The 13,452-nt window shown below is 35.8% G+C and overlaps 1 protein-coding gene across 6 annotated transcripts in view; it reads right to left on the reverse strand.

Moving 5' to 3' along the window:
• DMD (dystrophin) overlaps positions 1–13,452 on the reverse strand; it is a 971,087-nt gene that overhangs the window by 713,680 nt on the left and 243,955 nt on the right. For 4 of the 6 annotated variants that reach the window (XM_050969735.1, XM_050969742.1, XM_030234274.2 and 1 more), the window contains exon 8: positions 10,285–10,463. In XM_050969735.1, the coding sequence (XP_050825692.1) occupies positions 10,285–10,463 (179 nt within the window). Of the gene's footprint in view, positions 1–9,224; positions 9,348–10,284; positions 10,464–13,452 lie in introns of those variants that run through there. The other 2 variants (XM_050969772.1, XM_050969744.1) reach the window with 2 other exon arrangements.

The following is a 13,452-nucleotide window of genomic DNA, read 5'->3' on the forward strand; positions in this document are numbered from 1 at the left end:
CTCCATACAATTTTTAAATTTTTGAAGTTCTTATTTTTGCTATGTGCTATTATTCTTTCATGACTGGAATTTTTAAATGAATTTTCAACATCTAAAATATTGTTTGTTACCCTCCACCCTAAATCTATTTTTTTTATAAAAGGTATTGTGTATTCCCCCTTTTCCCTTAGCCCACTGATTACCACAGTCTAACATACCTGTATTATTATTCTTGATTAAAATAAATATAAATGTTAGAAAAATATAAAGCAAAATTATTTAATACAACTGTATGTTGAGACAGATACCTTTGCTGTAGGAAATAAACATGTAAAATCTAAGAATATTTTCTTTTCTATATTTGGATCTAAAATCTGTACATGTAGACTGAAACTAAAAAATGCACTTTGAAGTATTTTAGAGGGAGAGTCTTCTACACAAGCATTGCAAGATACAGCTTCTATTGTGTCAAAATCATTGAGGTAAAGAAAGACATCAGGACTTTCATGATCAGTAGAACTCAGCAATCTGCCCTTCCAAAGGTCACTGTTTCAGGCAAACATGCAGGGCTCCCTGCCATACAAATGTGAACTAACAAACAATCACAGCATTCCTACAGACCCTGAAAACAGACACCTCTAATGGTATGGGTAAATACAACAGGCAGAAGGAAAAATGTTACCCATTATCTTACAGAACAATGATCTGGCCAAAAGGACATTCCAGAAACAGAAAGTTTCATTGGCTCTGCATGGGAGTGGGGTATTAATTGTCCCTTTACTTCTCCAAAACAACAGAACCATTTATAGTACACCAAAAATATTTCAGATTCTACAATGAAGAGTATTACAAGCACCTGCAGGCACAAAAGTTTTTTCCACAGAGGCCTTAACACTTTCTACAGAAGTAAAACACAAAGCTATTTCCTCAAAGTTACAGCTACACTTGGGCACAGGTATTTTAAGGGCAAAAAAAAATATCCTACACAGATTTTTTTAAAGTTATCTTAATTAAAAACCCTCATTGGTTTTATTTCAGTTGTATAGAATTCAATCACGGGATGGTGTAAGACAGAACAGGAAATTTAGAAGTACTGTAATTAAAACTCAATGACTTTTAATTGGAAAATAAAACCCTTAATGTTTCATAATATTCATAAATGTTTAACCAATGCTGCAGGTAATTCTCTGAAAGCCATTGCAGGTTAAAGTGAGTGTGTCCTGACACACTGCACAGAAAGTCAGACAGAGAAAGGATGAACTGTTGGGGCTCTCATTGATGACAGCCAACAAAGCCATTCATAACAAGGAGGTTCTAAACTAAACTTTCTCTCCTATTCCTGAGCACAGGAATAAAATGCACTGCTGCTGCAGCATCACTATTGCAGGATTTCTTTGGATTAGGGGTTTGGGATTTTTTTTCTCATGTTGGGAATAATTCTCAACAGGACACACAAGAAAATTATTAGATTAGCATATAACCAGACAATCTCACCTTTGATTTCTTTTAATTTTACTAATGTCAAATCTAGATAAATTAATAAGTAAGAAAAATTCTTAATAAACTAAGGTTTAAAGTAAAGTTATGCTATCTAAAATGACGAAGCAAGACTTCATACTATTGAGAAGTTCATATACTATGCAGAGATGAGCCAAATTTTAACAATAATGCTGTTTGTAATGATGCTATAATTTTGTCTCTAGAAAATTACTTCAAATTGCTTTTATGTTTTAAACTGTCCTGTTGATTTGAGAAGTTTTTCAAAAGATATGAGTTCTGTATATATCTTTTTTTTTTTTTTTGCATTTCAGAGGTTTTCATACATGTAATGAAAGAGTGCAAAGAGTTAATTGCTTTCTTTCTGAATCTCAGACTAAATTTACTTTTTTTGTGTGCATAAAGTGAAAGGCCTTTTTCAAGTGTTGGAAATGGGGATGCCTAAGTACTTCGAATTGTACAAATCTTCAAATTACTTCAATTTCAGTCCTCAGATTAGGAAAAAATGAACATCAGTCTGTTTACCAGTAAGGATTTTCATTAACATTTTCTACCATGTTTTACCTAGCCCTTCCTTTGCATCAAATCCACTGCTGAAACAAGCAATTCTGCACTGCTGCCTAAACTCTACAGGCCACTACGGGGACTGAAATTTACTAATTTACTATTTTACACATTATGGATATAAAAAAGATAAAATGTTCACAGTAAATGAATCTGTGTCTTTATTTGCTGTATCTACATCCATATTTAATAAGCCTTACACATGAACTTTATGTTCAAGAGACTAAGTGGCACAAAATTACTTAAAAGAATATTTTTAAATGCTATACATCCTATACATCTTATTGTGGGCCTTGGACATTAAGCTATTTGGCAGCCATAGAAAAGAGAATTCTTTCCAAAATGAGAGGCAAAAATACTTGAAACTGCAAAGTTCAGTGAAATTAAGTGAATCTTCTCACTCATATTAACAAGGTTTTAATTTGGCAAGACCAGATTTTCAGTACAGCCTAGAAATTTAAAACCAGACTTTTTTAAAAAAGAAACAGTTTTATCACTATTCAATTTTGAAATTAGGAAACTTTTGTTAAGTGTGTTTTTCAAAAAAAAAAACAAAGCCAAAGCAAAACAGATGGAACTTAAAACAGCATTGATGCTAGTTAAAAACACCTGAAGATAACCTCTAAGAATAAAAACAGTCTAGGTAAAATTGTGTTCCTGAAAGTATGCACAGTTCTTTGTTCAAAACCACATTCACCAATAATGTAATCAGGAAATGACTGCTATAACATTTCCATGTTCCTAATAGGAAACAAATATTACAGAAACCTTCCACATTAATGCAAATCAAGTATAACTATTAGAAAATGGGTTTTTTCTTAAATACTTTCAACTAGTTATAGGTACACTCATGATTATGACATTATTAATTTTTTCAGTTGTTGGATTCAATCTGAATACACAGAAGATACATTTTATCTAGGAATTTTAACTTTATGAAAAACATGTTACCCTTTCTCATCAGTCAGTAAGGAATACACTAACAGATCACATGGGAAATTCTATATGTTACATTTCCAGTGTCCCTTGTTAAACAAGCTTTACAGCTATTTTAAGGAAAAAATTATAGTTGATAAAGTCTTACATAAAAATAAAGGTTTCTCTCATATGTTTTTTAACATATGAGAGCAAAAGTTAAAAAGGGATAGAAAAGTCAGAAGTAATTGATTTTTATGACAAAATAAAGAATTGTCATTACCCATTAGAGGTGGGAAAACCCCCGTCTTCACTAGTGAATATGAACAGGAGTTTGTACAGAGATTAGAGATCTGTGCAAAGATGTTTGGAGCAGAGGCAGCTGAAAGCCTGAAATGCACTTCTGAGCTCCTGGGCTGATTCCTGCCACTTGCCAGCTACAAGCAGCTGGGACTGGTTGTAAGTTTTGCTAACAAATGGTCTAGACATGGTTTAGCATGCTCTAAATCCTGCCATTACTGAAAAGGCAGAAGACAGAAGCACTCCTGGTGAGGCTCATCATGAGTTGTGCTTCTGCCCAGAGACTGTTTAGACTGGGAAAGCTGCAGTCTCATGGCTATTCAAAGATCACCTGCTGACAAAAAGAAGCATCCTGAAAAGAATTTGTGTCAGGGAAGAGAATGGGATTTGGAAATAAGGTGGAAAAGATGCTGACTAGAAGAAAGATCCTGTAGATCAGAGAATTATAGACTATCTCAAATCAGGATGGTTTGGTTCCATCTCCCTGCCCCCCACAGGGCTTAATAAACCTAAATTATATGACTAAGAGCAACATCCAGACTCTGCTTGAACTCTTACAGGCTTGGTGCTATGACCATGTCACTGGCCATGCTCTCAGTGAAGAGCCCTTTCCTCATGTCCACTCTGAACTCCCCCTGATGCAGCTTCATAGCATTTCCTCCTGTGCTGCTGCTTGTCAGCAGAAAGATGTGTGGAGACAAGTAGCAGGTAATGCCTAAGAATTTTGGGGAGTGATGTCCAACATCTCTAAATGCAAAGCAGTGGCAGAGCTCAACCTGACAGCTGGACCAGCAGCAACCTCTCTGCCCCAGCAGGGAAGTTGAGACCTCATGAGCTCAGCCCTGGGGCAAACCAAATGAATGAGGGCTTGAAATAAAGCAGACTAAAAGCTCTGATATACTGGAAACTAGAACCACTACAAGTTATCACTTTACCCATAAGAGCACTAACATTTTTGACAACAAAACCTCTTGAAAAAAAATCTACAGTAAACATTCAAACAAAGCAAACAAAAAACCCACAAAACCAAGAAAACCCGACCAAACAAAAACAAACCATGCACACAAAATGAGTTAGAACTGCTGCTGGTGGCTACACACAAAGCAGTGACAGAAAACAACTGTCATCTTGACAGACCTCCAGGCTCAGACAAGCAGCCATCTATTTTTCAGACTGTTATTGAAACTATAAAACATATATAAACACACTTGAAAATGCCTGCTTCATCATTTTTCAAACTGTTCTTTGAACACATAGCATCCAGGAGAGCTCCCTAAGAAATCCAGAAGAGTTGCACTTAGCCTGATGTTTCCATCTCTGCTTTTCCTTGTTCTGACCTCTGATGGCAAAGTTTTCTATTATATTATGCCTAGCCTAAACCCTAGGGGTTTTACTTAGCTCTACAGGAACAGTTCCTAGCTTTCTGAAAGTTCCTATTTAAATGAGAATACCTAGGCCAACACCTGGGACTATTATACTCATTGCCCAAATTATATCAATAATGATCCAATGACTAAATGTGCAGATAATTCAGTATTTCTGAAGTTTTACAAATTCTACTTTAAATTATGCCATAAATCCCTCCAAATGCTGACACAATGGGATATTTTCTGTGATAAGTACCTTACATTAAAAATACTACCAAAAAGTTGGAACTAAACCTCTATTTGGCTGTATTTAACTGTCCTCTGATGCCTCCCCAAAAGAGGACTATACCATAAGGTAAATAGGACAGTATTTAGATCACAGCCTCTAAGTAAAAGAAATATCTGGTTTAGTACAAAGGAGAGCAATAAAGCAATCCTGTGATGCTGCACCACTAAGTTCTGTGGCACAGATTAATCCTGAAGAGTCCCAGAAAGGAGGTCTCACAGCAGTTTTAAAGAAGTTAAATTGTTGGCAGGAGACCAAGAGTGAGGCAAATTAAGGGTCTAGAAAACCACCATTCTCAAGGGCAAGACTTCCAGAAGGGTTCTGTGCTGTGGGAATAAATTCAGCTTAATTTTATAAGGAGCTTTTAGTGACTTTTCAAGTTAATTATTATACTTATGAACTGACTGACAAAGTGCCATACAGGAACTGGGCAAAGTTCACATTAAAAAACCATGAAAACAAGAAAACTGCCTTATAATACTTCTGTAAAACACAAGTAATGTCTGGATTGTAAGGAATTTCTCACAAAGTAATAATGACAAGGTTGAAGTCTGAGGTGAAGCCCCTAATTCTTAGAACCCAAATCACATCATTATGTCCCAGTAAATACAGTCCCTATTTACCACTGCTTCATCTCAAATTATTTCAATTCAAATACACTTGTCAGTTTAAAGGTTAAACAGTAATTCTACACACAAACTGTGTTTCATACAATGTGGAATGAAGAAAACATAACTCCTACTAAAAGAACAAAAATCAACAATCATAGAGATCAATGGGCTTGATTTTGAAAAGATAATTTAAGGCAGCCAAACTCACAGACTCACCTTTCTTACAGGACCTATCAGAAGCTTATTTACAGATATATCAGTCTCAAAATACTCTCAGATTTTGTTGATCCCCATTTTTTTTCAATGCTTACATTTTCAGCACTGATTTTTCAATAGGAATAGAGGTTGCCCTCACTCAGTTTGCAGGTGACACCGAGTTGGGTTGGCATAATGATCTGCTGGAGGGTGAAAAGCCCTGCAGAGGGATCTGGACAGGCTGACTGGTGGCCAATGCATGAGGTTTAACAGGCCAAAGTGCCAAGTTCTGCACCTGGGTCACAACAACCCTGGGGCAGTTGTGAGGCTTGGGACAGAGTGGCTGGAAATGTGCCTGGAGGAAAAGGAGCTGGGGATGTTGGTCAACAGCAGCTGAACATGATCCAGGTGTGCCCAGGGGGCCAGGAAGGCCAAAGGCACCTGGTCTGGATCAGCAATAGCAGGACCAGGCAGGGATTGTCCCCTGTGCTCGGCACTGGTGAGGCCACACCTCAAATCCTGTGTCCAGTTTTGGGCCTCTCACTCCAGGAAAGGAATTGAGGGGCTGGAGTGAGTGCAGGGAAGGGCAGCAGAACTGGGGAAGGGTCTGGAGCACAGGTCTGATGAGGAGCAGCTGAGGGAGCTGGGGGTGTTTGGCCTGGAGAAAAGGAGGCTTGGGGGAAAACTTGGGGGCCTTATTGCTTTCTACAACAGTTTGAAGAGAAAGTTTGCAGTAAGGTGGAGGTTGGCCTCTTCTCTCACATAACAAGTGATAGAAGAGGAGGAAAGGGCTTCAAGTCGTGCCAGGAGAGGTTCAGACTGGACATTGGGAAACAATTTCTCGCTCTAAGGGTTATCAAGCACCAGAACAGTCTGCCTAGAGAAATGGTAGAGTCAGCACCCCCAAGGAATTTAAAAGACCTATAGAACAAGTGAAAATGAAAACAGTGAGATTGGAGTTTTGCCTGGGATTAATACTAGGAGCTGCTCTGATAAACCAAAATGGAAAGCAAGCAAAGTATTCTTCTTGGTCAGGTGTTCAGTGAGATACATCAATAACACAAACCCCAGTGCTTCCATAAATATAAACAGAAGACAATGAGCACACAATTTGTGAAGCTACTAGGAAGAGTGAAGATGAGGAAAGAGAAATGAAGAAATGTGACATAAAAGAAAAGACAAGTGTAGAAGATAGAGGAGAAAGAACTTTGACAAATGATGGTGTGAAAGGAAATGTTATTCCTTCTTGCCAGTATGGAGCTCAGAAAATCACAATTCATATCTCTTTCAATTTCTGACAACTGACATATGAAGCAAATGTATGCCACGGATCAAATGCCATATTTGGTCAAATTTGAAGGATCACGATGAAAATCTTTGGAAACCGGTCTTATTTAATTATGACTGTTTTGGGGAAATTATAATATTCAAGTCCTATAAGCTGAAATTTTGCAGAGATTGAGAAAAAAATAATGATTTTAACAGAAGACCAAAATACTTTGCGAAAATTGTTTTTCTATGACAGCACCAAAAATACCATGGAAATTGGCAGGCAACAAGAAACTAAATCTAATAAATTTTTCTTTGGTATCTAGATGGAAATAAGAGTCACTTTCTTAAACTTTACAAAATCCAAGAGAAAAAACAAGTTGAATTTCTCCTGATTCCTTTATTGCCATCCCCTAGAGAATTAGATTTTCCTGAAAAGCTTAAGGCAGCTGCATTATTTATAATGGTATCCAAAAATCATAATATAGCTGGTAGAAAATTGAAATGCTACTAACAAATGAAAAGGAAATAATATTTTTAGTTAGTTAAAATAGATGGGATTAAGTTATACCAGCCCTATGTATCTGGAGAAAAAATTATGAGCCCCTATTTAACCAGCAATATAAACTTGCTTTAAAAGGTAGACAATAGCTCTTCTTTAAGAAATACAAAGGCAAAGAAGGCAAAAAAAATAACCGCTAAGAAATCCATGTATTGATTTGGGATATTAATTGCTATATATATAACTGAAGTTTATCTTGATTATAATGAGAATTCGCCTGGTGGTTTTCCCAAAGCAATCTTAAGTAAATGCTTTCTATTTGTTAATATCTATTGTGGCTGTAGCATAATTTAGCTCAGATTCTGGTTAAGTCTTCAGCTCCTGCCATATTGGTAGAATTATAACATATTGCATTAATTCTTGCATCAAAGTGTAGTAGATGAAGCTTCCAAATTCAAGAAGAAGAGATCTGAAAACTGGAATGCAAGATGAGGACTGGATAGCCAAATTATATCTTAGTAAGTTTCAGCAACCATGCTTTGTGTAGAAATGACTTCATTTATTTCAGTTTACACATTACTTTTGATGGTGGAGGTGCTGACAAAACCTGCAACTGATCACAATAAAAGTACCTGAGAAAAAAAAAAGTCTATGCTGTATAATAAGTTTTCATTACTCTAAAATATCTGTATAGTGTCTAAGTAGAACAAAACAATTACAATTGCTTTAACCATCTTGTTTCAAAGCTGTGTGACTCATCACTGCAACGCATTTGTTGTTAGAGTAATGTAGGCAGGCTCATGCTTGTGTGAACAGGCTTTCTGTCCTGGAGTATTTAAAGGAAGTCATTATTCAATAAAATACCTGTCACTTGAGCAGTAGATTTGAATACAGTGTTGAATAGAGTATAATTTTGCAATAGATTTTTAGATGTTAGAATTAGGTACCTAGAGGCAAACTCAAACTGTAGCACCACATACACACAGATCTTTTCTCCCTGAAGTAACGAAAGGAAATCACACTGCAGTACACAATATGACCTTTGGGTCTCATACTTGTCAAAAGTTATAAAACTTCAACTACTGAAATTCTCATTATAAGGATTACTTGAAACAAGTTTTATTAAAACACCCCAGCTACTTAAAGGTAAAAAGTAAAATAAAACAAATACGTAAAAAATCAAATATGACCCCTTAACCTCAGTACCAGTAGGATGCCATTTGTGATAAAAATTACCAACTGTTGTAATCTAATAATACAGGGTTAAATTTAATACTTGTTTCATCTTTTTTTCCAGCTACAGTAACCTTCTGGGAAATGCCATCATTAACTATTTTCTTTACCAGGGAGGGTAAGAAAAAGAGAGAAAACCAATGGTTCTTTTTTTTCTATAACTGAACCTGAGGCTGTAATATAATAGATGCCAAGTATGGCTTATGTTAGATTTGTTCTTCTAATACTTTAAGGCAATATATGTACTATTTAAAAAAATGACTGAGAAGAGAAGGAAATTTATGATTCTGAAAGAGCAGTGCTTGAATGTTAATCATCCCCTAAAATCAGCACAACAGCTATTGCCAGCCATGCAGAAATACACAGGAAAAAGTCAACACTTGACAGAAAAAGTCCTGGAAAAAGCAGGTCATTAAGATCAGGTAAAAGCAAAATGCACAAGCTCTTTCACTCCAAGCATGAGCTTAACAAAACAACTCTCTCAAAAAGTTTCAATAGTGACAGACCTGTGGAGGAACATGCCTCCTTTTTTGGTCAGGGGTTGTGACATACACGGCTTGCGCGTACGCGTAACTTTTGAACCGCGGTTTAGGAGAAGGCGAAGGTCCCTGGGGTACACTGACTGTGATCTACAAATAAATTAGAGTGTACACATGGGTAGGAGCATGGATTGTAGAAGTAAGTACTGATTTCAAGAGCAACTGAAGAAAAAGAAGCAGGAAGGTCATTTTTCAAGGACAGTGTTGGTATTCAGCAGGCAAAATGGGATGGTATTAAGGAAACCTCTCATTTAATCTGACACCCTTTCCAAAAGCAACAAACTGTCAGGACTCCACACCAGCAGAATACCAATGTCAAGTGAAGCTTTTTTATAATTTACAAGCAGAGTCTCAAAAAGCAAGTGATCTTCATCACATCTTGAATAAACAGAGCCAATATTTATCTGCTCAGTACTCTAAGAGAGTGAGAATTTAACCCAACCATACAGGTTAAATTCAGACAAGTAAACTGGGACTAAAATGCACTAAACACTTCAACAGAGGCTGTCTGGTGGTTTCAGTAAAAACAAAACTGACTTTGAAATCATAAATAAAATCCAATTATTACATGAGTTTTTTGAGAGGAAAACAGTAAACTAAGATGAGATTATTTTAAAATGCAAGTCATTGTAAATAAAAAAATTAATAATGTATCATGACTATGGATAAATGTCAACATCTCTTTTCTAAAAAGGTAAATATGCTTCTGTCTGCTTTTAAATGTAAGCCTCTCCAAATTTGTTTTTTCTTCATGTGTCCTGCCACCATCAAAATGCACAATGCTGGACAACTGAAGTGCAAAGCACTTACTTGCTAATAGTAATTTTTAAAACAGTCTGGTGTGAGATGAAAACCAGTATGAAAGTACATGCAGAGAAGTACATCTGGCTTGCCTGTTGATAAGACTTTTCCCATTATACCCATGGGGTTTTTGCCTTCCACTGGCCATTTAACATCAAATTCATGGGGTAGGCAGGGAAACAACTACTTTAGAGCAGCAAGATGAAAGCAGAAAAGTAAAACTCACTTCTTGTGAAAAATGTTGTTCATGTACTTCTACGTGCTCTTCTCTGGTGATCCTTGTGTGCCGTGGCAACATCTCCACCTCCCTGATGGCTTCCATGGTGACTTGCTGGGGCAGGGCTTGAAAGAGTGAAGTCACATACATTAAGATGGACTTTTTATCTGGATAGGCAGTTGCAACATCTGGAAGAAAAATAAAAATGTGTCCTTTCAGTTTCCACATTCAATATGAGAAATAGCCAATTAGTTTAATGGAAAGTTGATAAGCTAATGAGCAATCCATTGTCCATATGAATACTCTCGAGACTAATTAGAACCTTACCATCAGCTCCAAAATTGCAGAATAAACTTGAATATCAATGAGAAGGTGCCAAAGTTTATACAGGTAATGTTACCTCATTCAGCATGAGGTTCCCATCTATATTTCTTGTGTCAAAACTCATTTTAACACTGTGATCCCCACTGAGCAGGACTAGACATAGAAAAAATGTATTTGCTTGTGCTGTATAAATACAGCAATTATAAAAAATTAAGGAAAACTTCATTTTCCAAGTCATGCCTTTTACATTTAGCTACTGAAAGCATCAATGATGTAGGGGGGAAAAAATAATTACCAGTTTTTCTTGTGAATAGTTTCATAAAAACCAGTGACTGAAGTCAAACTACAATAAAGCTACATAGCTTTTATATTCTACTTAGTCTTGCATTCTTCATGAAATCTTTGGAATATCAAAGGAACGTAGTATTCACAGACATTAAAATACATAATAGAAAAGCTCTTAAAAAAAAAATAGCCCTACACAATCTCTATGGCCTTTAGCAGTCAGTACAAGAAACTTTGCATGAACACAAAGACTATTTCAGCTTTTGCAGATAGCCATGTTATACATCAGCAGGAAAAGCACTTTCCCTGACTCAACAATTCAAGTCAATAATGATTTGTAAAAATGTAATGCCTGTGGCAGCTCTTTGAAATAGTTACTTTGGTATTTGCCATTGATGCTTACTTCCTACACTCAGTCTAGTGAATCAAGATGTAAAAGGACACTTGTACAAGAAATTTATCATTAACTCCATTAATGTTTTAACATGAGTGCTGGCAGAAAGCCAAGAACTATGAGTCTTTACTGTCTTAGATCAATCCAGTCTTAGCAAAGATTTGAGTTCACAGAAAAAATAAAATAAATCAATGATTCTACAACGTGGCATCTCATTCTCCCTGACTAGAATGCGGGAAGGCACCTTGCATAACAAGCTTCACATATATCTGCAAATTAAGAGAAGACATTCTTTAAATAATTTTGGTTTGGTTCTCTGACCCATCTCCATATCTTTACTTGGTACTTTATGTGAGGCACCTGAAGGTTTAGTTCTACTTAGCACTGGCTGGAAAAATGTCACATTCCCTCTTCCATAATATAAGTATTTTACTGCAAACATCTTCTTGTCTTCTCTTGAATATTCTGACACCATTTTGTTATACTTAGTATACTTAGTAATTGATGCTTACATGAATATCCATGCCTTCCTACTGGGAAGAGAACACACTGCATGATCACTACCAGCCATGATTTTTCTATTGTTTGTTCATTATTTTCCTTTTCAAAACGTCCTGTTAACCAAATGGGCAAATACCTTACCATTTATCTACAAAAATATCTCACACAATAAATCAAATGAGTACCTAGCAAGCAATATACGTGCCAAAAATTGTTTACCCATTCTATCTGACAAATACAAAGTACATACAGAGCCGTCTCCACTGGCAAATAGGAAAGGATTTAAATATTTAATCACAACAAACAGCTAAACAACCATTGTTGCAAAGCCTGGAATATGAATCTATCTCTCAAAAGTCTTTTTATAGGCTCCTGAATTATCAGAACAGGAATGACTTCTGCTACACTTTGCCTTCATATTTTCTTCTTTTGAATCCTAGTCTGATGTACTATCTTTACCACCTGCTGAGTCTGATGGCTATTTGAAATCCTCATAGCTAGACAGTAAATAAACTGGGATTCAGCTTTTTTTTTTCAAGGAAGTTCACTATTTTTTGTAAATATGTCTACTTTCATTTGTGGGGCAAAAATGTCTGCTAAACCAATATATGCCTCTTAAAAACTAATCTCAGATTATTGGAAAATACAGATTTTTAATAAAACTAAGTCAAGATATTAAGACTAAGCCATTTCTCCAAAATTAGTTTTGAGAAAATTATCCAGGATTTTTTTTTCCCAGACCAATTTATCTTCTCAAATTCAATTCAGAGGCAATTCTATCAGAAAATTTTCATCCGTTTTCTTGAAAAGGGCTATCCAGAGCAGGATTAAAAAGAATAAAATGAATAAAAAAAAAATTAGACTACAAGTCAAAAGAGTTTAAAATGGGAAGCATTATAAGGTTAGCAGAAATTATATTAATGTGTTTATCAATAAAGATCTGAAAGGCTTTGGAAAGCTATGGAAACCATCTCAGTTCTTTAATAAGGTAGAGTTACACAGAAGTAGCCAGGTTGAGTGTTGAGCAACCAAGTTTCCAAGATGAGTGCCCAAATATTGAGAGGAAACTTCTTCAGTACAAAACTTTATGCTGACAGATTAATATTCTTCTAAAAAAAACAGTGACTTCAACATGTCACATGTTGTTCAGACAATTCTTGATATCTTTTCTGATTCATGGGATTACTTATTAAGACCTTAACTTTATGTGCTCCCCCTCAAAACATATTCACCCCAACCACTTAGATTAGTCTGTCCAGGGAAGGTCTCCAGTCAAATTAAAAAAAATAAAAATAAAATACAGGCAAATAAAACAAAACACTTATTTTTGATATATGGGGCAAAATGCCTGTCTGAGTCTGAGAAGACACCACAAGGGCTCAATTTTGACTATGAATTTTAATATAAAGTAAGATTCTGTTCATTTAGAAAAGCAGTTATTTGCTAACAAGTACCAAAAGAGCAGAAAGAATCTGTGTTCACGCCAGAACATTAAAATCATGAAATATAACCCAAATCCACTACTGTTTAAGGGCAGTTGCCTTTAAAAGATTATTACAGGTTTAATTTGGGAAGCAATTTACCTGATAAAAGTTCACTGCAGCTGGATTTTTATTAGCAAATATTATTTGTTTTCTGATGAACATAACTAAAAGTTTGACTGTTTGTTAAGG

This window comes from Serinus canaria, chromosome 1, assembly GCF_022539315.1.
Source record: "Serinus canaria isolate serCan28SL12 chromosome 1, serCan2020, whole genome shotgun sequence".
NCBI lineage: Eukaryota > Metazoa > Chordata > Aves > Passeriformes > Fringillidae > Serinus > Serinus canaria.